The 25,676-nt window shown below is 31.0% G+C and overlaps 1 protein-coding gene across 8 annotated transcripts in view; it reads right to left on the bottom strand.

The window, feature by feature from the left end:
* Itpr (Inositol 1,4,5,-trisphosphate receptor) overlaps positions 1-25,676 on the bottom strand; it is a 256,216-nt gene that overhangs the window by 135,436 nt on the left and 95,104 nt on the right. For all 8 annotated transcript variants that reach the window (XM_075362620.1, XM_075362616.1, XM_075362622.1 and 5 more), the window contains exons 19-25: positions 24,546-24,727; positions 22,513-22,682; positions 21,066-21,231; positions 12,205-12,498; positions 11,480-11,731; positions 8,670-8,870; positions 8,236-8,351 (exon numbers count right to left, since the gene is read on the bottom strand). In XM_075362620.1, the coding sequence (XP_075218735.1) occupies positions 8,236-8,351; positions 8,670-8,870; positions 11,480-11,731; positions 12,205-12,498; positions 21,066-21,231; positions 22,513-22,682; positions 24,546-24,727 (1,381 nt within the window). The remainder of the gene's footprint in view (positions 1-8,235; positions 8,352-8,669; positions 8,871-11,479; positions 11,732-12,204; positions 12,499-21,065; positions 21,232-22,512; positions 22,683-24,545; positions 24,728-25,676) is intronic.

Below are 25,676 nucleotides of genomic sequence, written 5' to 3'. Positions count from 1 at the left end.
TTAAAATTTAACATCAGCTGGACCAGACCTAATGAAACTAAAAACACCAATTTATAGGCCTACAGTATTTTTGAAGATGAATAACTAAAATGCTATCAATTTTAGAAAAAAAATTCTGAAATTAAATTAAAATTTTTTTGTAAAGGATTCGCTTCTGCAATAATAAATATAGATTCCTATTTAAAAAAAAAGAAGTTGACCTTGAAATGATCTTTATTTGACCTTATCAAGGACAACATAGCTTGTGAATGTATTTCTCCCTTGAAATGGAAAACTTCAATAGAAAACATTTTTACCTAAAATGTGTAGTTTTTGAGATATAGATGTGTCTCAATTTAAATGGACCACTCTGTATATCCCACAAAATTCTTTTAATCCTATGAAAGCTTAACAAAAAAGAAATGAATTTTATTACAAATACAGCTGATTTAGATATATCGTAACAAGGCCAGTATAATGGACCTGAGTAATGGACTCCTGTCAATTAAGAAAAAAAGTAGTATAAAATAATAATGGAAGGAATCCAGAAGGGGACTGTAAGGAATCCTTTTTCTAAGACTAATAGATCCATTTAACAATCGTTCTTTGTAATATTGCCCACTGACACACCTGAACAGATGTTTTTCAAAAGAAGAATTACCAGACCAAGGAAGGAATGCATGAGAAAATGCAAGCACTCTGATGATAATTCTCATGTCTTGACATTTAAGGAATTTGGATCTGAATCTGCAGGTCAAGAGGATACAAGGATAAATACTCCAGGAAATACGAGTTAAAATCAGTATTAAGTGAATATTCTGCAAGGAATTTCAGTGAGTAGTGTATGAAGTGAATATTAGCATGTGTCTGATGTGATTGTAAGATGGCGTTATCTGTCAACATAATTCCAGTGAGGACAGTGGGGGAATCCAGGAAGTTGTTTGGTGAGTTACAATAACCAATCAGTAAAAGGAGTGAAGTATTAAATTCATTCATAAACTATAGGGTAGTTTTATTTGTGAACAGCAAAGGTATGTGCAGAGAAAAGAATTGAATGAATTTTAGACTAATCTTATCTTCAAAGTAATACAATACCAGTTGTTAAAAGTGTAAATATTAGTGGTCATTAGAGTGTCTTTTGCCAATTGAACTGAATTCTGGTTTTTACAATTTACTACCTGAAAAATAAATCCTGACCTTACTTTAAATTCTATTTTGTATGTTATAATTGTTTTTTTTTATTATTATTATTTTTGTGGTTGTGATCACCATTATTATTATTGTCGATTATATTATTACTGTCATTTTTATTATTACTGATTTGTCTTATTTTATTTATTTTCTATATTATTAAAATAATAAATTGTAATTATATAAACATATTCAATTGTCAATCTCTCAATATCCTGATCCAGCTGCAAACACACAATATCTTATCATTTAAAAAACAAAAGGATGTGAAGTAAGGATTGATATTAAGCCCAGAGCATTAACATTCATAAGCCATAAACCTATTCCATAGAATAACAGAGTTAATCAATACTTCAATAGTATTCCTCTGGATGAGTAACAACATGCTTTGTTAGCAATTACTGGCTAATAATTGACTGTAGAGCATTCAGTGCCACTTAAAATAACAAAATACTTGCAACTAAAGTATCTTGAAGGTCAGCTTGTTTCACACATATAGATATTTCAGGAACCTCATTTTAATGTTTTAGAACCTTCAATATGTTTAATTAAAAGAGATTTAAGTACACAGGTTGTCTGGACTAAAGGTATCCAAAGTAACAGCTTATATTAAGAGAACCAGTTAATTTAATAACTTTTTTTTAATAAACAAAGCAACTCACTAAGTTTTAATGGAGGTCAGTCAACTTCAATGTGTGCACTTTTAGTAGGTCAGCAGATGTTTAGACAATAATCTAACTCTTGCTCAGTGTTTAGGAACATCTGCAGCATCATTAGACTAACAGCTTCAACAATTCTTTGATTTAAATTGACCAAATATCAAACTTGTCTTTGGTACACACAATATTTAATAAATCCCCACGAAAAAAAGTCCAAAGAAGTGATATCTGGAGATCTAGATGGTCATGCAGTTGAACCTTCTTGTCCTATCCAACATCTGGGGAAAGTATTGTTCAAGAACATGGTATCATCTCGATGAGAGTGTGATGGAGCCCCTTGTGGGAAACTGAAGCTGTAGGAATCTGAGGAACAGCAAAGTTCTCAAGCAAGTCAAGGTAGATGTGTCCTGTCACAATTGGCTCCATGAAAAAACAGACCAATCATGCCATTTTTGGGCAGTCCTAATCAGACATTGACTTTTGGTGTGTCCCTTTTATTTCTGATTACTGTATGGGAGTTTTCAGTACCCCAAATTTGAAAAATGTGTCTGTTAACTTTCCTGCACATATGAAACGCTGCCTCATCACTAAATAACAATGTATCGTAATAACAAGATAATCAGGATTGTTTTCGACATGGTGGCATTACCTCTGCAGCAAATTGATATAGTACGTGGTGATCATTTAGTTAAATGTAATGAAGGAGTTATGAGTTGTATGCTCGCAAAGCCACTTGGAGCCACTTGTAAACAATGCCATGAACAGTGGAACGAGAAAATTACAGTTTGTAACTAGCCCACCTAATTGACTTTCCAGTACTGGCAGTGAATGCATTTCATACACAATTCACAGTCACATCACTAACTGAAACTTTTGGATGATTTCCAGTTTGTGAACCAAGCTTCAAATCTCTCTTAAAGTCATATTCTACTAATAGAACTGGATGTAGGAGGATCAATACTCCATTCAGTTTGTACACGCCAATGAATTGAACACGGGTAACTGACTGAAACGCCGCTAACCACTAAACCTTCTGTTGTGGAATCCACATCTCGACTGACTACTACTGCATTGTGAATCAGCTTGCCTGCACATGCATATTCCACTGACCTTTATACAGAACAAATCTTGGAGATATTTCCTGTCGATTTAAGAGATTATGACAACTGATTTTGTAAATACAGGCCATTGCTTTTGGATACCTTTAGCCTGAACACTGTACATATATAAATTTTAAACAGATTTATATTTTATTTTTATTTTTTACTTATTTTAGTTGGTAAGATCATGAAACTAAATGTTCAGAATAACAATGATTGTGCGTCAGCTTTGTCATAATTTACTGAAAGTAAATTGTAATTAATACTTTCACCCCAGATGCCACTCATGCAGGTGGATACATAATTAGGACTACATAATGATAGAAAACATGAAACTAAAAAGAGATAAATACTATATGGTTATTTTCATTGTACACAGTAATATGATGTAATACCTTGTACAAAAATGAAGCCTGGCTTTAGAACCACATATTTCATTCATATAATCAAAAATACTCAGGTTAACAAAATTAAAGGATTTGAAAATTGTTTGTAATCTGATAAATGATTTTTTATGTTATTTTGTGCGCCGTTTTTTTCTAACATGTAAGAATTTTTCACAATACTTAAAAAAAAAAATGGAAAAAAGGCATATTGTATATGTATTCCTCATGGAAAACTTTTATTTATAAAAAAAGTGTAGGAATTAAAGGTTTTTGTACATTTTCTTACTACTACGAAGACTTGTAATGCCTTTTCCTTTTCCTTTCAACCCTTTTCAGGCCACATTTTCTGTTGCAGTCAGCTTGCCGGATCGTCTCTATGGATGCACCAACAGTAGTCTGCAATCATGTTCACATTCTACCTTCCCTGATATCTGTGTTCCATTTCCTTTATATCTTGGTGAAATCTTTCACCCTGTTCTTCACTTACAGTACAGATTTTCAGGGAAGTAATCAATATGAGAATGCAGAAAATGTACCTTCAAGCTTATCGAACAACCCAAGTATTGAAATTTCATTAGCACGTTTTCCACTACACACTTAAAATTTGGTCCTTTTTGTTCCCAAGAAATTTCTTTACGACTTCTTTAAATGCTTTCCACATTTCTTTTTCAATGTCCTCCGTTTTGGTCTTTTTAAAGACTTCATCTATAAAAAGTTTACGAATATCTGAACCAGTGAAAACTCCTTCTTTCACTTTGGCTTCTGACAGTTGTGGAAACTTATGGGCATATGTATTTAACACACTCTCCTTCTTTAGATAGAGATTTTACAAATTGTTTCATCAATCCCAGTTTGATGTGAAGTGGAGGTAGGAAGACTTTCCGTGGATCAACCAAACTTTTCTCTGTATTACATTTTTGCTGCCAAGTTCTAATAATACCTTACATGGCCATTCTTTTCTGGTCCAATGTTCTTTCTTGTTCTAGCTGTCTCATTCACACAAGAAGCAGGGATATTTGGTGTACCCTCCCTGCAGCCCAAGAAGCATATATATATATATATATATATATATAATAGAAATTACTTTTAGGCAATCACATATTATCCATTCATGATCACAATTTTTTCAGTTTAGACAGAATTAATTCTAAATTCTCAAGGCATTCTTTCAGATACAAGGAGTGTCATACCGGCACTGAAGCATATTTGTTGCCATTATGAAGAATAACAGCTTTGAGGCTTCTTTGGACGAGTCAATAAACAGCCTCCATTCATTCACATCATACTTTATGTTCAACTGCTCCATTACACCAGGAACATTGCTACAATAAATTAATCTTCCATCTTGAGAAAAATTTGGAGTAACGACTTTTTCTCTGTTTCTGTTACCTTGAGAAAGAAGTGCCAGGGGCCAGTAAGTTTTTTTCTTTTAATCTACATCCTAAAAATTCAACTGAATTTTTACAAAGACTTAAATCTCTGATCAAGTCATTTAGTTCATGCTGTGAAAAAAGTTGTGGTTTGGAACTACCAGAGATAAAATCAACATCATCATTATCATCATCATCCTGCAACTCTGATTCGGGGTTGTTCAGCATATCTTCTAGTTTTTCTGAACTGAAGGTACAGGTACACCAGGGCCATGAGGTACAGGGCATATTGCCAAATAACAATTTGGATACACAATTTATTTTTTATTATTTAGATTGAATCCTTGTACACTACAAGAACAAAAGTAGTAATCATTACTGTGATTTTGTGGTTCTCTCCAGATCATTGGTACTCCAAACCAAAAAGACTTTTTCTTACCTTTTGTCCATTTGTGTAGCTCTTCCACACAAGTCGAACAAACTGTGTGAGGGGCCCATATTTTATCTTGGTCACCAAGGTTTACCTCAAAATAGGTGTAGTATGCTTTTTTTAACAAAGTCTGTAATATTTCTTTGCTGTTTCTTCACCACAAACTCCCCGAAAATGTAACAGAAATTATTAGGTGAACAACCCCTTGAAGCCATTTCGAAATATACAAAAACAAGAACAGCGGAAATAAAATAACTTCAAAAAATGACAGAAAACTAAAACACTATAGAAGATTTATAAAACTATTTATCCCTAGCAAAAACTTTCAACACAACATTCTAGTTGCAACTGATTTATTTTTATTTCATTAGACTGAAGGGGAGTCTAATGAAATCTAAGGTGATGAGTGAGTCATCACCTTAGCTGATAGCTTGACAAAAAATACTCATGAAGTCACTTTAATTAATCAAATTACATCATCTTATTAGTCACTCATCTTACTGTATCAAACCAAAATTATGAACATTACTTGTATTCAATCCATATAACCAAACTAACAACAAAGTATCAAAAAAATTAACACATACCTAATTTTTTATTCAAAGTTTTATAAATAAAATATACAGATTATCAATTTTGATAAAATTAAAAAAATTGATTAGTGAAAAAATGATATGTGATGGAATTTTTTGACTATTTTCCCTGAAACCAGCACACAAAAACCGATAAGAACCAGTTATTCATTTTCAAACAACTTTTTTACTGTTGACCTGTGTAATTAATACATAGTTTTTTTAAAGCTTGTTATTTTATGAATTTATTAATGTGCATTATAAAAGCTATTAAGGGAAAAGTATGCAATTTTAAGTCTATTTTTCAGATTAGTTGTTTTAAGACCATCTAGCAGATGCGATTTCCAATAAAAAAAAATGACTCTGTTAAAGAGACCCTTACATACTTTATTGCTTAGAAATATTTCATCTTTTAGCAACAACACAAAAATTCTTGGTTTCATTTTGAAGGTGCTTAACAAAATGGTTCAAATACCATTTTAATATTAAAGAAATAAAGAAGTTACGTAAACTTGAAGGTTTTTCCTTAGTCATGTGCAGAATAATGAGGATTATAGATCCTGTATTTATTTGTAGAACAGTCAGTAGGCCCAGAACCTACCAGAAGGTACAAAAATGTTCAGACATGGAATTATTAGTACACTCTGCAAGAAATTAGTGTAATATTAGTATAATATATTTGCCGGCCTCCGTGGCACGAGTGGTAGTGTCTCGGTCTTTCATCTGGAGATCCCAGGCTTGAATCGCGGTCAGGCATGGCATATTCACATGCTACAAATCATTTCATCTCATCCTCTAATGCAATACCTAACGGTGGCCCCGGAGGATAAACGAAAAAAAAAGTATATTTAAAATCTTTCAGAACTCTTACATAGCAAATACTGATGACAATTAAAAATATGATTCTGTTGTGTGCATAAATCTAAACATACAACTTTCCAGACATATGAAGTACCTCTAAAGAAAAAACTTTCGAAATTTCCAATCACGGTTCTGAATAAAATGCTTTTAAAAGTTTTTGTTTGCTTTAAAATGATTTAACTATTATAAAAATAAAAAATGTATCACTTGTGTTAACTTTTAACAAGTGGTAACAAAATTCAAGCAAAAATTTCAGTGGCCTTTACATTCAAACTGGTTTTCACCACCCTAAAATTAATGTATCATTATGAAACCTCACTTTTAAAATATATTAAACACTCTGATAACTGGCATCCTAGCACTAATAACTGACATATTTTCTACCTAGTATATTATTCCTACATTTCAAGTTAATAAAACTTCCTAACTCCCCATGAGGAAGGGAAGTGTTTTCCTCAGGGTGTTCCTGGTACCCTGTGTCTACATCACTTTAATTGATTTATTAATTTTAGAAGTCATATTTCTTAAATAAGGAAAATGAGATACATAAAAAAAATTAAATGAAAGCGATAAAATATTTAATGAATAACATATGTTTAATGAATATCTTTGTGAACATGATGACATAGTCTAGTAAAGTACACATCCTTCAAATACTATGGGAAAAATTTCTCGAGATTACACTGAAGAGCAAATATATATAAATATAGACTGAATTGTCACACGTAATATCAGAAAAATTAATTAATGCCACCTTCAAATAGCAGAAGGATGACAGTAATGACTCATGCGATTACAAAATAATTTGAAAGTAACTTGAGTTATGCTGAAAATGTGAATACAACAATATTAAAATTTGCTGAAAAGTCAGCTATGTTACTCTCAACAGAACATTTAGCATTTTACACAATTCCTTCCTTGAGAAACAATCATTGCTTATCAAATGAACAGAAAACTCAAATTTCATTGAAAATATGCAATTAAAAAAGCTCAAAGACATTTCTTTTATAATTAGAAAAAGTTTTGATTAGAACAAATTAAGTGAATTACAGATGTAATAAAAGGATTTTTAAATACAATAGTCATTTTCAAAAACACAACTATAGTAAAAACACTATTAAATGATTCTACATATCTTGTTAAACTGAAGTTTTAAAATAAATTTTACAACACTGATATAGAGAAGCAAAATAAAAAATTAAAATTGTAATTCACTAATTCTTTCACATATTTATTATTTTTTTAGTCAACTCATAAATAACTGAATATTATAAACCAATTTTAATACTCTTACAATAATAGCTGTTTGAAGTACTATAAACAACATTTTATAAATCAGAAAGATTCTGATAACCAGCACCATAACACACTTGAGACTACTAGGTGGAGCCCTCACTATAATAATTTTTATGGAGATTTTTACAAAATACAGTAATGAAACAAGCAATGTGATGCAAAATTTATAATAATTGTGTCACAGCTGAAATTCTGCTGGAATGGGGAGTTTGCTTGTTACAATATTCATTCAGCTCAACAGGATTAAGAACACAGTTTACGAGGAACAGGAAACTATTTTAGGAAGTCTTAAGGGTATAACACATCTTAGTATTAAATAAAATAATAAATAATGTATTAAATAAATAATGAATTTTCTAATAAAGCTACAGTCTAATTGAAATTAACAAACCTGAGTGCACTACTTTCATCCATCCTATGTCTTTCAGAACGCATCATAGAAACAAAATGTTGAAATGATGATTTATCATTATAGAAAACGAGAACATCTTCACCTGCATTCACTAACTATTTACAAAATAAAAACATATTAGCACAACAATAAGTATTTCAGTAAAACATCCAAAATTTCCATCAAACAAGCAGGGTAAAACCACTCATAAAACTACTATTTCAATAACAGATAGTTTTAAAAAGCTAAATCAGACTGTTTAAAACATACATAGTGAGTTAGTGTTAGTGAAAGATGAACACAAAAATAAAAACTAATCTGTTCATATTAATTTTTCTGCTATTTATTACACTCATTTTATAGAAAAAAATATTCTTTAACATAATACACAAAATAATGCATTTGAATTAAAAAAAAAAGAATAAATACATTACCTCTTGCATAACCATATCTTGGCATTTCCTTATGAACTGATTTTCAGCTTTAACAATAGTCTGAAAAAATTTGAGATATTGAACGTGCTTTCCATGAGTTTCAATACAATGAACAAAATGTTGAATCACTTTTTCTGTAACTTCATTACAAAGAGTTGAATTATCTTGAAATATACTGCAGACAGTTTGTGCTTCCATAATCTAAAAAAAAAACAAAACCAAGTGACAAATATTATTCTTTTTCAATTGTATCTTCACTACTTTTAAGGAAAATAGATAAATACAAGGTGCTACCCAAAAGTTCAGGGAATTTGAATTTCGCACACGAACCATTGCTGGTACGTCCTGCTAACAGTACTCTTTGTGAATCAGTGTTCCAACAGCTGTGACTGTGAGAGGCTACATTGTTGACTTTCGTGCGGTTGTGTAACGTTGTGTTTTACTGCTTCAGCAAAGTTCTAAATGGCAAATTTTAAAGAGCAAAGAACCTGCATCAAATTTTGCTTCATGCTTAAAAAAAACTGGTGCAGAAACCCATCGCATGCTTGTGGAAGCATTTGGTGACAATGCTATGAGTAAAAGTAAAACTTTTTTGTGGTACAAACGATTCAAAGATGGATGAACGACAGTCGATGATGATGAGCGTTCAGGAAGACCATCAACAAGCGCAACACCGGAAAACATTGCGAAAGTGCGAGAGGCTGTTGTTGCAGATCGTAGACAAACAATCCATGATGTTTGTGGAATCATACAAATGTCATATGGTTCTGTGCAACGCATCTTGTCAGACAATTTGAACATGAGACGCATTGCTGCAAAATTCGTACAGAGACTGTTGAACAGCGACCAGAAACAAAATCGTGTAGCTGTCTGTAGTGAATTGAAAAATTCAGCAAGAGATGACCCTAACTTCATCTCCAACATCATAACCGGTGATGAGACATGGATGTACGGGTATGACCCTGAAACTAAGCAGCAGTCGTCGCAGTGGAAGTCCAAAAAAAGCACGCCAAGTTCGCAGCAATTTGAAGTCCATGATGATTATTTTTTTCGACATCAAAGACATTATCCATAAGGAATTTCCTCTTGGTCAAACTGTCAATGGGATGTTCTATTTGAAGTTTTGAAGCGGTTACGTGAAAGCATTAGGCGCAAACATTCAGATCTGTGGGGTAACTAAAGCTGGGTTCTGCACCATGACAACGCACCCGCGCACACATTGCTAGCCGTCCGGAATTTCTTGGCTTCTAAAAAGATGGTACTGATTCCCCACCCACCCTATTCTCCTGACCTTGCCCCGTGTGACTTCTTTCTCTTTCCGAAAATAAAATTTCAGTTGAAAGGCCGTCGTTTTAACACAATTGAGGAGATTCAGGAAGAAACGCAGAATGTGCTTCGAACACTTACACCTGCAGACTTCCAGGGATGCATGGAATCATGGGAAAAACGCTGGGATCACTGTATCAATGCCCAAGGGGATTACTTTGAAGGAGACAGTGGAAATTATAAGTTATGGTAAACTATTTTATTTTTATGGTAAAATTCCCTGAACTTTTGGGTAGCACCTCGTATAAGTATAGTGGAATGTTGTTAACTGGAATATTAGTAACCAGAACTATCAATAATTAGAATCTAACAAACCCATTAATTAAAAAAAAGACATCATTCACAAATTGTAACACCCCTATTTATTAACAGGGGCAAAAATTTAAACATTAGAATAGCATTTGTTTCTAGTTAACAATACTTTGTATTGAAAAGACTGTACAATTAGCAGAAGTAGCAGCTTGCAAAAATAACCTTTTAAACTAATAATGCACTAAATTATTTTTTGAAATATTAGGCAATAAAGATTGTTAAGGATAATATCTTAGTTACTTGAACACCTCTGTACTTTTAACTTAGGTGTTTCTTTAAATTTCTGTTAAAGAATATGCATTCTTTGATTACATATTCTGTTTCTCTAGAATTATTATTAGTCCTAAAATTTGTTGACAAAAACTGAGTAGTTTTTTAAAACTTTAAGTTTAATTTGGTTTCTTAACTAAAGCAATTAGGTCCAGAGTTATATTATGTCAAAGTTGAAGCTTGTTTATGAATAAACTATGACAGCTTATAATATTAAGTTACATGTATACTATTTAGTCACATTTTTAAATGACCATAAGTTTTAACATTTTTAACAAAAGTTATCCTTTACAAAATAATTTACAAAGAATTTCAAAAACAAATAATTATATTACACAGTAAAATAAAAAATTGGTAAACACATTTATATAATTAAATTAATAATATAAGAAAGGCAAGACAATGAACTGAAAAATTAGAAAGGTCTATAAGGATAAGAAGGACTAAAAAAATTGTTATAAGATATAACACATTCCTACAATTTCTTACATAGCAGACACTTAAAAACATATCAATAAGTTTGATGCATAGAGCAGACATGGGAATAAGATTTTCAAAATCAACAAAAAGTAAAACAAGAAGATAGACAGAATAAAGAATGCCAAAATAAGGAGGTATCTTATGCATGCAGCATGGCCTCAATATAATAATATATAAAGAAGGTTGTTAGAGAAAGAACTCTCAGTGGAATGGGAACAATTATTGAAAAATATAGAGGAAGATGGAGAACAAAATGGAAAAATAAAATGAAGATGTACATAGAGATAAGGAAACAACATAGGATAGAGAGAAGAATAAAAAAATGTGAGGGAACAAGAAAATGGAGAAGGCTTGAAAAATAAACGTACCCAGGAACAAATTGAATATATGTTTATTTATAACATGTTTTTAGCAATACTTACACCCGGATTCAGAAACAGATCCAACTGTTTATGGAGAAGAACTTGATTCTGTTGATTACCCAGGCAAAAATTTTGAAGGAATTCATGAGCAATCGCCATAAGGTTGTTCATTCTTACATCTTCTTTATGATCATAAGGTATTTGTAAAAGATCAAGGACAACAGTATGAACACCAACATTACGTAAAAGTCTTTGCTCATGTTTTCTAGGCTTACCCCCAGTTGCACACAATTTATTCATACGAACTAATATCTGTAATGAATAATCCACTATTAAAATATAAAATCAGTAGCACTTAACAAGCTAAGTAAGAAAATATGAGTTAATGAGAATATACTGTAATAATAATCAAAAGCAAAATAAAATGGATTCAACAGTACAAGTAATTGGTAATAATTCATCAAATTGCATTCAGATTCCTCCCACAGAAGAAAAACTTTGATCAATGAGTTATTCTCTTTCCTTTTCTTAAAAAATTAATGTTAGCTATGATTTCAAACAGTTTAATTTATATAAACAGCTTAATATGTATATAGCTATTATTTATAAAGAATTGTAGAAAACAAGCATTCTCTATGAAACATGGTTTTTTTTAATATTTTAATTTACTTCTGAGCTGAATGACACAACTGCCATGTCTAGTATTGCAGATACATTCTATCACTAACATAATTTATTCTAGAAATTTATTATAATTAACTCAAGAGTAAAGAAAAACTAGGTACCTTTTGAATTTTTTCATATTCATCTACTTCTTCAGTGTGTAATTGAGGACCTACATCAAGGTCTGCAGCTGATCCTTGCTTACTTAGTGCTTGTTTCCCAGCAGTACTAGCACTTCCTTCTCCTCCAGCATCATCTTCATCTTCTTTAGTACTTGCCTTTTTACCACCTTCCTCTCCACTTCGTGATTTATAAACCCATAACTCAGATTTCTCAACAGACTGCCTTAGAACATCTAAATCAGATTTGATCTGTTTATATGATTCGACATCACTATCTGATACAAGAAGCTGTACCTATAACAAAGCATACAACCATGCTTAAAAAAATAAGCTATCAGTGGTACACAATAGCCCTATTTTAGAAATCATATTCTAAATTTATTTTACTTACAGAAATATATTCAAAAAATATATATTAATTGAGCAAATCTCCTAAAAAACTTACGAAGTTCTAACCAGTAGGGGCTTCTACCCCGTCGACTAATGCAGAAACTCACTGAAACAAGTCTGTTATCCAAATAGTCAGTAGAGTTTTTAAAAAATTGTTTAGAGAACAAAATGAAGTGCCTTAGTAAGTGAAAAATAAATATTTATTGAAATTGAGAATAAAAACAATTAACTACTTTTTTGTTATCTAGCCAAGAGTAGACACTCAAATAAGAAAGGCAAACAAGCATGTATTAATGGGAAAGTCAGCTACATGAGAGGCAAATTCAATATAATCCCTTTTTATTCCTAACAATACTTGTAAAGAAAATAACAGTTAGAAAACTACCATTTTAGTAATCATTACACAAAATATTACCTTTTTATCATCTCAAAGAGTTAAATATTTCATAAAAAATATATTAGAGGTGAATCGCTTTTAAACATTAATAGGCTATAAATAGAAATTTTGGTTACACAATTATTCCAACGCTCTACAAAATAAATATACATGCAAAATTTTATGTATAGACTATTTACAACTTTTAGTTTCTACTTAAACATCAAAAATGTGTCAACAGTTTATTTGCTAGTATGTCAATTAATAAACTATTTAGTTACACCTTCTCATCAACCGAGTAGTTAACTGACTGCCACTTTTGATCACTTGCCAATTCTATCGCTACTAATTCAGATTATACATGAATTTGTTTAGAAAAACAATATTTTTATATTCATACACTGCATTATTGGTCATATTATACTGTTGTTGAAACATATTAGATTATTAGAGAGAATTCAGTATAAAAAAGAATTTATAAATTTGGTAAAATTGAAAAAGAGAAGGATTTAGAGTAAATATTAATTAACAAAAGCTGTAACTGATAGACAAGCTCTACTTGCATATAACATAAAACATCCCTGAAACATCTGAATCTCATCACACATGACTAATATGTACCCAGGGATATGCAGGAGACACAGGGGATATCTATAAGTATTGCAACTTAAGCACGATGTCTCCCTGATATCCTATATTCTCCTATAAAAGTGGAATATCCACACGAAATCCTGCAAATCCTAATGCATTTTATTTTCTTTAATAACACAAAAAAGATGTTTATTAATAATATACTGCACCCTTAGGCAAATTATAGATCTACATCTTTAAATCACTAAGTCACTATTTTAAAGGCATACAGATAAACCTTTTTCTCTAATGTTCCAGATTTATAATATCTTAAATAGTTTTTTTTTATTGCTTTGATGGATATATGTATTATGATTTAACAATAAGGTAATAAATTTTCAGTTTCAATTCACATGGCACAGCAGTATAAATTAAGACATTACCAGCATTCCTATCACCCTCAACCGACTAAAGGCAAGTAACTATCATGCTGTTCTATCTTACTCTTATTTTTTAGACATTATCTTCAACATGTAATTACTTTTGTTGTTCAACTATCTAAATATGCTTACATTATACTGGTAGTTTATTGAAAACAAAGTATAAATTATTGAAATACATTAATTAATCATTTTATTTTAGTAATCAGGTATAATTTAGATGACATTTATAACTGTCACTAGGAATTTCAGTACAGTCTGCTGTATATAGCTTTTTTTTATAGTGATGTACAACCTATAGAGTTGTTTGCCTGTTAAATTAAAAAAAGGAACTTTAGTTATAACTTACATTTATGGTCTTTGACAAGATAAATTAATTATTGATAGTCATATATGTTTTAGTAGTTGACGGGGTGTGCCTACCCATTTTAGTGATATATGACAAGTGGGCGGTGGGACACACAAGAGAGTGGTGTATGGTACCATGCTTATTTCGCTCACACTTTTAGGTTAGGTCTAGGAGCTAGTTAGGACATCGGTCGCTAAACTGTTTCATGGCTCAGTAGCCATTTGTAGCACAGACATTCGGTCTTATGCTTTAGGGCGACCGAATGGGGTGGCAGGAGAAATGCCAAGCAAACCAATTACACTTATGCTTCATAGCAGTGTTATTTTGGTTTCCCATTGAGGTTTTTTCTTCAGAGTGCAAATGTCATAGCCCAATAATGTACTAGGGATATCCTAAATAGATTCTACGATCATTCAATAATTAAACAGACAAACAGTTTTAGTGAAGGAAACGCTTAATGCAGGCAACTAAAATTTTTGTAGGTGTTAGTTGGTAACCTTGCGAAGAGTGTTAGTCAACTGTTCAATTAATATTTACGTAAACGTAACATCTTAAGTCTTAGTTACGATGGTGTGTCCATTCGAGGAAAGTACTTTTGAAGAACAGCGTTTTGTGATCCGCTTTTTACTTTCGGAAAGTGTACAACCGTCAGACATATTCTCTCAGATGAATAAACAATACGACAGTAGCTGCATGAACTGTGTGAGTTTTTAAGCAAGGGTGGAAAAGTGTGATCAACAAGTACCGCTCCGGGTGTCTGGTATCAGTGTCAACCTCAGCGTTCGATTTTTGTATTGATTCACATCCAAGAAGACCGATGACTTACAGTTGAACAAATTGCCAAAAAATATTGAATAAGTGTTGGCACAACTCATTCCATCATTCAAAGCAAACTGAACTGCCATAAGAGTTACGCAAGGTAGATTCCCAGAGAGCTTACTGTTCATCACAAAGCCAAAAGATTCTGCATTTGCATCAAACTCAAAAATTATTTCAATAATGAAAGTGATACATTTTTGGATAGGATTTTAACCTGTGATGAAACTTGGATGCATCATTTTAAGCTGGAGTTCAAGCGTCAAAGCATGCAATGGAAACACCCTGAATCACCTGTCTATAAGAAATTCAAAACACAACCATTGGCTGGTAAGGTTATGTTAACCATCTTTTGGAGTGTCCATGGTCCGACTGAGCTGGAAACTATTGGCAAAGATGAGGAGCTCCTACCTCATCTTCCTTACAGCCCTGACTTTGCCCCTTTGGATTTTTTTCTGTTTGGTCTGATGAAAGAAACTTTGCATGGCATCAAGTTCAACAATAATGAAGCAGTAAAGAAAAAAGTAAAAACTGCCTTCGAGATCAAGGTAAAAAATTCTTCACTGAGGGGATAAGAAAACTCGTAAAAAGGTGGGACAAGTGCAGAGAAGTTGGTGGGGATGGAAAAGTAGACAAAAAAAATTGTATTTATTTAATAAACCTATTAATTGCTATACAGCTATTTGTCTGTTTAATTGTTGAGTGACCCTCATATATTATGTCTTTAGGTTGCCTTGTAGATTGTAAATATCAAATCCAAAGACTGTCATGGGATGTCCTATACATATCCTGTAGATATACCACCGAAATATCACCAGGACCACACATTTTTGTATTCTAAGGATATCTAATCACGGCACATATCAGGAATATCCTGTTAGTAGATTGGTTAGCTACCCCGAGGATGTCCTTATGTTGTGTGGATTATAGAACCAAATCCATAAAACACAAAGGAACAAAATAAACTTTAGCAACAATATTACATTCTTTCTTTTTATTTATTTAATCCTGAATACTACTAATGCATTCAATTATGTACATAAAATAAATTGCTCTTATCTGTAAAAAAAAAAAAAAAGAAGTTAAATGGCAACATTTTTTATAGAATTATAATGGAGAAGAATAATAGTTTGTGAGACAGGTAGTATAACTCATTGTAGGCCAAGCGTTTGTATATTTTATCATTTGAGTACATGTTATATATATATACATATATAATTGAAAAAATAATTGAAAATAGGGATAGAAACAAACGCTTGGCCTACAATGAGTTATACTAGCTGTCTCACAAACTATTATTCTTCTCCATTATAATTCTATAAAAAATGTTGCCATTAAATTAATTGTAGTTGAAGATTCACAGAAATTTCTTCTTTACCCAAAAAATATGAGGTCTCTGTTCAGAAAATAACCAAACATTTTTTAATTATGCACCAATGCAGATATTTACTGATGTGCAGTTGGCAGCGTTGTGTTCTGCATAACCTCTTCTGTAACTACATGTTCCTGGATTGTTGATATCTCATTTAGTTTTCGTGTTATTATTATTTGAGTGTAACATGTTTAAATGTTAGTAGCAATTTTTGTAATGTGCAATTCTTTGATGAGTGAACTTTTGTCTTAATGTTGTAGCCATAAACCCAGCTTTAAACTCCCGTTATTATTTCTTTGCATGAATTTTTCATTGTTATTGGCTTGTTAAAGAAGCTGCCAACAAACGTCCACTCAATGTTCTTTCTACTGTTCTGTCATCAAATGGGGAAACAAACTTTGCTGAAACTCAATCCATGTTCAATTTTTCAGTCAAAATGTCATGGCATGATCCAACTGAGATGCTAACCTCTTATGCAAGTTCTCCGACAGTTAATCGGCGATTTGCACGCATCAGATCATTGATTTTCTGAACCTGGGTGTCACCAGTTGAAGCCTTCCTGGTTGAGGCTCATCTTCAATAGACTGACAACCACTTTTAAATCATGGAAACCATAAGTAACATTGTGTACTACCCAGAGCATCATCTCCATAAGCTTGTTTCAAAAGTTGAAACATTTCTGAGAAAGTTTTCCCTAGTTTCACACAAAATATTATGTTGTATCGTTGCTCCTGAAACTAAAAATGTTTGCTCATTACAAAAAGTGCTACTAACACTTAAAACACTGCACTCAAACAACAATAACACAAAAACTAAACAAGCACTCAAATAATAAAACCTTTTAAAATTATTGTATTTTTTAAAATAAAATTGGAGCATAAGTAGATGTTAAAAATAAATTTCAATCAACCGATGAAATTTTGCTAATCTTTTTCTGTATGTAAGTATATGCAAGTAAATAATTGTACTGATAGCAAAAGGTTAATGGAAAATTTACTATTTGAATGGTTAGGCTTTTTTAGCTGATTATAATTATTAAAATTATTTTACATTAGGATCCTATAAAGTAAAACTACAAAAACTTCATCTGATTGACTAATTAGAACATTTTCAATTTATAGTTTATATAAGATTTCAACCTTTACTGAGCCCTTTAAAGGTTTTCTACCAAAATACATATTGTAGTTTTTTAAAACAATATTAAAAAAATAAATGTGAAAAATGTCAGCTTTCTACCTATTCAGGAAGTGAAATAAAATGAGAACTAGATGAGCAAATCTTTTTTTCACATATAAACTTTATAAATACACATTTATATTTGTATTTTTATAATCAAATTAATATTTATTGAAACTGAAAGCAAAGTTGCTAATAAAGTATGCTGTCACTTTAGTTCTAAAGTTTTGAAATTTCCTACTCATTTAGGTTTACTCATTTTAGGTTAATAAAAAAAAAAAATTACACAAATTATTTTTTCTATATCTTGAAGTATGATATTTTTCATAGTTCACACATGCCTAAGACAATTAACCCACTCGAATCATATGACGCACAGAGGTTGTCACGCGATTTTTTTGGCATATGATGTCATATGATGACCTCAGGGCACAGTGCACCATATACATGCATATATTTCAGTTTGTAGCTTAGAGATGGCATTGTAATGTATTCTGAAGTGAAGTGTTGACATGTGCTTTTCGTAAATCCCTCTTCTAACCTCGCTCACTGCTTGTTATCAAAATAAAATAATCTCTCTGTTTGTATTTTTTTGGTAGCCATCATGGCAGAAAAAAAGTTTCGTGGTGATGATGGAGAAGAATTGACAAACTGTTTAGAAAGTGTTCTAAACAATGATAATCAATGTAGTGAATTTTCTAATGACGAATCGAAGTCCGGAGAAAGTTATAGTGGTACTTCTAGTGAATCTAGTGAGGAAAGCGATGATAATAATGACATACAGGCCCTTCTACGCATGTATGTACTACGATGCAGAAAAAAACAAAGTGATTGGAATTGGACAAAAACTCAAAATAACCCCATTATATATTCTTTTACCGAATAGTGGCATTTGTGAAGATATATTGAATAAGTTTGAGTCAGATCCACCTTCAGAACTTCAAAATTTTTCATAATATGAAATCTATAATATAAAACCTTTGTTTGATAAAATGTATGACAAAATCAATGCATACGCTACAAAGCAACTGAACAATTTCATTAGGAAAAAGTTGAAAGATGGGTAAATGGTTATATATGGTAAATAAAATTAGTGCTTATTTTGCTTTAGTAATTTTGATGTCGCAGTGCAGCGAAAAAATAGATGCACTGACACAACCATATTTCACGAAACAATGATCAGAGAGAGATTTAAGCTAATTTCATGTTTCTTGCATTTCACTACTGACAACAATGAAAATTATACACTAAAAAAATTAGGCCTATAATACAACATTTTTCTACAAAGTTTACTGAATTATATCTCCCTTCTCAGAACTTAGCTTTGGATGAAAGTCTAACGAAATTCAGAGGTCACCTTTCATTTCTGCAATGCAATAGATCTAAATGATCAAGATTTGGAATAAAATTTTACAAAATTTGTGAATCTAGTTCAGGCTATTGTTTATATTTCAAAATTTATGTAGGTGTTGATATGATAAATCCTACTCTTCCTGCCAATAGTAATGTTGTAATCAACATGTGTGAACCATTTGTTGGCCTGAGATCACACACTGTTTTTAGATAATTGGCATTCTTCTCCAGATTTATATAGAAGGCTAACAGAGAAAAACAAATGTAATTGAAACTGTGAGACATAATAGAACAGATATGCCTCCTAATATCAGCAAGAGTAAGTTGAAAAGGGGGAACATGAAATATGGAGTGCGAACAATATCTTATGTGTGAAGTGGAGAGACAACAAGGATGTTTATTTTCTCTCTTCTCAACACAAATCAGCTGACATCACAGCAACAGGGAAGCTGAGAAGAAAACGAGGTCAGACACCAAGAGAGGAGTTCAAGAAACCTAAATGTGCCCTTGAGTATCAGAAGGGGATGGGAGGTTGTTGATTTACAGGACCAGGTTACAGCTCCGTTTCCCATCATGTGACGCATAGTGAAGGGATAGAAATATTTTTCTATCTTTTAGATATGTGTATTTTCAATTCCTATATTGTGTAACACAAGATAACTGGAAAGAAGATGAATTACTCTGACTTCAAAATAAATATTGCACATCAGCTGCTGGAGATTGTACAGTTGCCAAAGTACTCGGTTTGAGGGAGACCTTCAACCAGCACTACCCCCATGAGACTGCAGACAAAAACATGGGCCAACTTTTCAGTTCATATTCCCTCTACAGAAAGAAAAAAGTGACAAAATGGTGTGTTGTATGCTATGCTGGGGGAAAAAGCAGTGAAACTGTATGGCAGTGCAAAAACTGTGTTGTTGCTTATCATATAGAAGAACATTTTGAGGTGCACCACACTCAACAAACATACTAAGGCATCATTGGTGGTGAGTTTATTGTTTCAGTAATATGCATGCAAATTTTCAGTGAAAAATCTTTATTGGTTAATTTTATATGATTTTTTATGTATTACTGTGTTTCCCAACTGCCAGGGGATTTAAATAGGATTTCTAAGTCAGTTGTGTAGAAATTTAAATATGATATCATTGGGTTAAGCAAAACTGACCTGGTAATTTATTACCTCTTTTCCAAAAATAGTGCACCGATTGTAACATTTGGCCATTTATGTTTGTTTGTCTACAAGAATCAGGGTTTTCTGTTTTACTTTTTCAAAAAATTAGAAAAACATTTTGCTTAGGGTTATATAATAATAATTTTAAACTGTGCTAATTTTTTTTTTAAATAGTTTAAACTGAATATTAAATATCTTTCACTTAATGTAAAGTTGTTTAAAAAATTATCAGTAAGCTAAAAAAAAATTGTTTTACCTTAATTAAAAATAATTTAAAATTATAAATATTAGCCTTGTTAGATTACACATATGTCAACACTAGACAAATATTAAAACATTAAAAACAAAAAAAAAATTATTTAAAAAAATATATAAATTTTATAGCTGTCATCTGATAATTTTGTATTTAAATCTTATTAGAATTATACTACGCCATGTTTTCACAATAACAGTAAACAATGACACATGCATTCATTCAAAGATCATATAAATAAGTTAATACCGCTAAAGGTGTTGTTTCTTTTATGAAATATGAACTACACAAATTTCAATTAATAATTTGAATATGTACTGATGTTATTAAAGTTATTTGAGCAGTCGAATAAATTTAAAATGTAAGGCCATACGCTATAATTTACAATGGCCAGTTACAGAGCTCATATATATTACAGTCTTAGTGCTAAAATCACCAAACATCTTCACTAGAATTCAAGCTTTAAACTCACAAATAATTTTTTAAATCTATATAAAAAAAGAAAAAAAAAATTGAAACATATACAATTACATATTCGTATGTCTTTGTTTAAAAAGAACAATTTCTTATTGGCTATAACATTAAAAAAACATACTTGTTTGAATGCTTGAAGAACTTCTTGTCGCTGACTGAAATGTCTAAAAAGAAGATGTAATGCACCAGAAACTAATGGAGGGTAGTCATGCATAGTCAAATGCAATAAAACTCTAAGGAATGTCCGTCCACCATGTCCATCAAGATCTAATGCAGCACAATCTTCACTGTAAGAAAACATACTTCTATAATAAAATAAACAAATTACAAAAATATTTACCTTAGACCATAGTTGCAAGACTACAGAAAATATTACGATTTTCTGAGAATATTAATAAAAGTACATTCACTTACAAAATATTTAATTATAGTTTTTAGTAGCAAATAAAAAACAGAATGATAGTCGATAAGTGTATTATAACAAAAGGAAGTAAACTGCAATATATAATTATACTGAAACTTATAAGCATTCTATTCAAGAGCTGTCTAATGTATGCTACAGAAATGTATTGATGAACATTGTGACAAATAGCAGTACATTCATGAAAATTGATTAAACTCTTTATCCACTAAGAAAATTGGCGCCATCTCATTTTGAACATGGATGAAAACAAATTTCATAAATATCAGCAAAAATTCACAGTGTTTTATAAATAACATTTTTAAGCAAGTCAATAATATAACCAGTATAATATTCCGATATTGGTCAGGGGAGCCTGGAATACAGCACAGGCACTGTATTTCTGTCACAGTACTGGAGTTTCACAGTCGAACACTATGAAGTAAATGTGTCCTTCTCTAACAGGAAGCTGAGATGGCCATGGGAATTATTTCCAACACAACCATTGTTCCATTAATGAAATTATAAACATACTGATATAATTTTTTTTTTAAATACATAGTTCAGGGCAAAAGGAGATTTCCCAACTTTACCATGAGCCAACACCATTTTTTTAAAAGCAGCTGCCTTACTAGAACCAACAATCAAAAAACTGTTTAAAAAATACTTATAGATAAAGTTGCTGTTCTTAAATATAGTTAAAATATTATTGTTTTACATAATCCATTAATAAAGTTATGAGACTTATGAAGTAAAGTAATGTAAAATAAATAAGTAATAATAAAGTAAAATAAAGTTATGAAATAAAGTATTGAACTCAAACTGCTGTAAAAACTAGTACAAACACCATCAAAATACAAAATAAAATAACCTTATTTGTCACAACGCCTAGTTATTATTTAAATCTGAAAGTCAAAGAATAACGCAATCAGCCAAGGCTTTTAAAATTACAATATTTCCATCAAATTATTTGAGAGGTATAAATCTTAACAAACTTTTTATTTTGTGGTGCATGTGTCTTTTTTTTGCTGGTATTTACTCCTTTGCTACTATGCTATCATTGAAACCAGTAAATACAAAAAGTAACTATAAATAATAAAATTTAAATATATTTAAAACAGGTTGTCGAAGAATTAGACTGATTTATATAAATTGTTGAATAATATACCTGTTTCCAAATATCCCTTCAGCCTGAGTCCCAATCCTTTCTAGATCAATAGCTTTTGGTTCAATAGGCATAGATTCACCAACATTTTTGTTTTCATTTCCATCAAATTCTTGTTTAAATATTGATAACAAACAACTTATTCGATAATCCAATCTCACATCTAAAATAAACTGAAAAAAAAAAAACAATTAAATGAAAAATACAATGCAGTGAAACTACCAAAAACATTCATTAAGAGTTCTTTTGAAAGATAGTCATTTTGAAATTCTGAAGTTAAAATAAATTGTTTGAAACTTCTATTTGACATTTTAATATCTTTAAACTTTTGGATGAATGCACAGCATCAAAATTAAAAATATGGATTCAGAATATGAAGTATAAGCTAGCTGAAACTGAATAAGTTGTTATTTATTTGGTTGTAAAATCAAGTGAAGCCTCCTGCAGATTTTCACAACAAAAAATATAATTAAATGATTCATGCGGAGAAAATCAGTTTTTATTTTCAAATTATCATAAACGGTTTAAAGAACTGCAATGTAAGAGTTGTGAGAACAGGCTCCAGCGTACACTTGAAATACATACAGGCCAACATCCTACACTTGGATTTCAGCCTGATCTGATCAATCACATTTTAGAAGTATATGCAACATTTACTCATTCATGTTGGAAAATCAAAAAAATCTGCTTCTTGCAAATTCATGTCAGAAATGAACAATAAATTGGTCACTCCATAACTGTTTACATCATTCATTAATGGTCACAGTCAGATTTCATGGTGAATATGTTTTCAAGGAGTACAAGAACATTAACATGTATAATAATGTAATAAATTCTATGGTTCCCTGAATTCTCAGCATACAATAAAATGGTTGTTTCCAAAGGCTGATTAGATGAAAGAAATTAATCATATTTAACAATCTCAATAAAAAATACAGCTTATGTGCGTTTTTCACTAGTACAAAATAGTACGCACAAAAAATAAACAAATATGTTTCTCACAAAACCATTTAAATACTTTTACTGAACAATTTTAACTACTTAAATATTAAAATAAAAAATTAAATAGTGTGTTGGAGTGACACAGATTACTTGAACAGCCTTAGACTTTTTATCTTAAAATTTACCTTTAATAAAATTCATCAAAACTATTAATATTACTCCAAATCATTCAGCATAATGTCAATTTTTAAAAGATATTAAAACTATTTCTAATAATCTTCAAGAAAAGTTATAAAAAAACTTTGTGAAATAACTCATCAATTCTGATTTATTTAGTTCTGAAAAATTTATTACTTCATAATAGTAAAAATTAAAAAAAATATTATAAACTGTAAAATAAAAATTCTCTAAATAATAAATAAACAAATACTAAAAGATTTTATTTCATGTGTTACGAAAGAATAATTTCTTTGTTATAATTACATTAATCGAGAAGATAAATAAACTAAAGAACAACCAATTAAATTAAAAAACAAAATTCTCTTACTCAAACTACAGTGTGTATTTGATATGCACTTCTATCTAGAATAGAGGTAATCCAATTATAGAGATTTTTGCAAATATGTTATGAAGTTAGAGATTTTTAATTTTACTATAAGTGCCCAGTATTCCTGAGTTAAGTTAAATTTTAGTTCAGTATAAGCAGTACATAGTTACAGAGTGTTTTGCATTTTATTAAAAAAGGCATCAATTTTCTTAAGATATCAGTTTACAGTAGAAGAGATAACACAGATTTGACAACTTCAGTAAAGAAGAAAAATACAATCTGTAAAAAACTTCCAGTCCCATGATCACTTTCATCTGGAAAAACTGAACAAGTTTCAGAAAAATTGTGCAACCCTGTTTGACTAGTAACATTAGACACAAACATTTTCCAGTCAGAGCTGCAAATTAATTAATTTTTTCAACTCACTGAAAGCAAATATCAGAAAATGTGACTTAAAATGTAAAACAGAATAATGACACACTTGCATACATTATTCAAAGCATTTTTTTTTTACAAAATTTTAATAAAAACCAAAAACTCAAATCACCTGGAGTATTTCTATTATTTTTAGTTTAGTGTCCATAACAAGTGGATATTCTTTTTTCAATTGTGTTGTCTTCTTCTGAACTGCTGGATTAATTGAATTGCGACCTATTCCAGCTGCTCCCAAAGTTAATCCAGTTACAACAGCTCCCATATCACCAATTGATCTTAAAACTCCTCCTTCAGCTACACATAATTATAAAATGATAAATTTTAAAACATACTCTGTAATTTTTATTATTAATTGGTGTAGGAAGCTTTTAACAACTTTTTGTAAAAAAAAATTGAAGACAATAATATAATGAAAATTAGTACTTAATAATAATAATCCAAACAAGAAAAATTGGTATAAAAAGAGGACTTTTCCAAGGTGATTCGTTAAGTGGTTTGTGGTTCTGCCTATGTGTTAACCAACTATTGCCAGTACTAAATGACACCTAATGTGGTTACATTTTTAAAAGTAGAGAACTAATGATTTTTTTAAATAAATTACTTGCTATACATGAACAATATAAAACTTTATGTAGCCATACCAACACAAATAAGAGGTATTTTGTGTATAACCAAAGAAATAACCACAGGTATGAAAATGGAATTCGGTATTAATAAATGCTGAACGCTGCACAATGACAGAGGCTGATGGAAAAAAGAAATCAACAGGGAGACTCTTGATGATAAACCCATGGAGAACCTACAGGCACACAAAACATATAAATACATAGGTATCCACCAAAATGCAAAAACTGATCAGCTGGATCAAAAGTTACCAAAAAGAAAAATATAAATGCCGTCTTCTAAGTGTATTGAAATCAAAACTACATTCAAGAAACCTACTCAAAGCAATTAACACCTACACTGTACCACTGCTAATGTATTCTTTGGAATCATCAAATGGAGCGCGACAAATCTTGAGGATCTCAACAGGTTGAATCAGACTGAGTTGACCACACACAGATTCCTTCATAAAGTCTTGCATAGAAAGAATAACTTTACACAGGAAAGACGGCAGAAGAGGGCTCACTGATCTTCATACTCTGCACAACAACAAAATACATAGGCTCAGAAAATAATTTCTAAATAAAACGAACACATTTTATCAAGCAATAGCCCAAGCAGATAAAGATCTCACCCCACT

This window comes from Lycorma delicatula, chromosome 4 (genome assembly GCF_047948215.1).
Source record: "Lycorma delicatula isolate Av1 chromosome 4, ASM4794821v1, whole genome shotgun sequence".
NCBI classification, from domain to species: Eukaryota; Metazoa; Arthropoda; class Insecta; order Hemiptera; family Fulgoridae; genus Lycorma; species Lycorma delicatula.
Note: the sequence above shows the minus strand (reverse complement) of the source record. Positions and strands in the feature narration are given on the sequence as shown.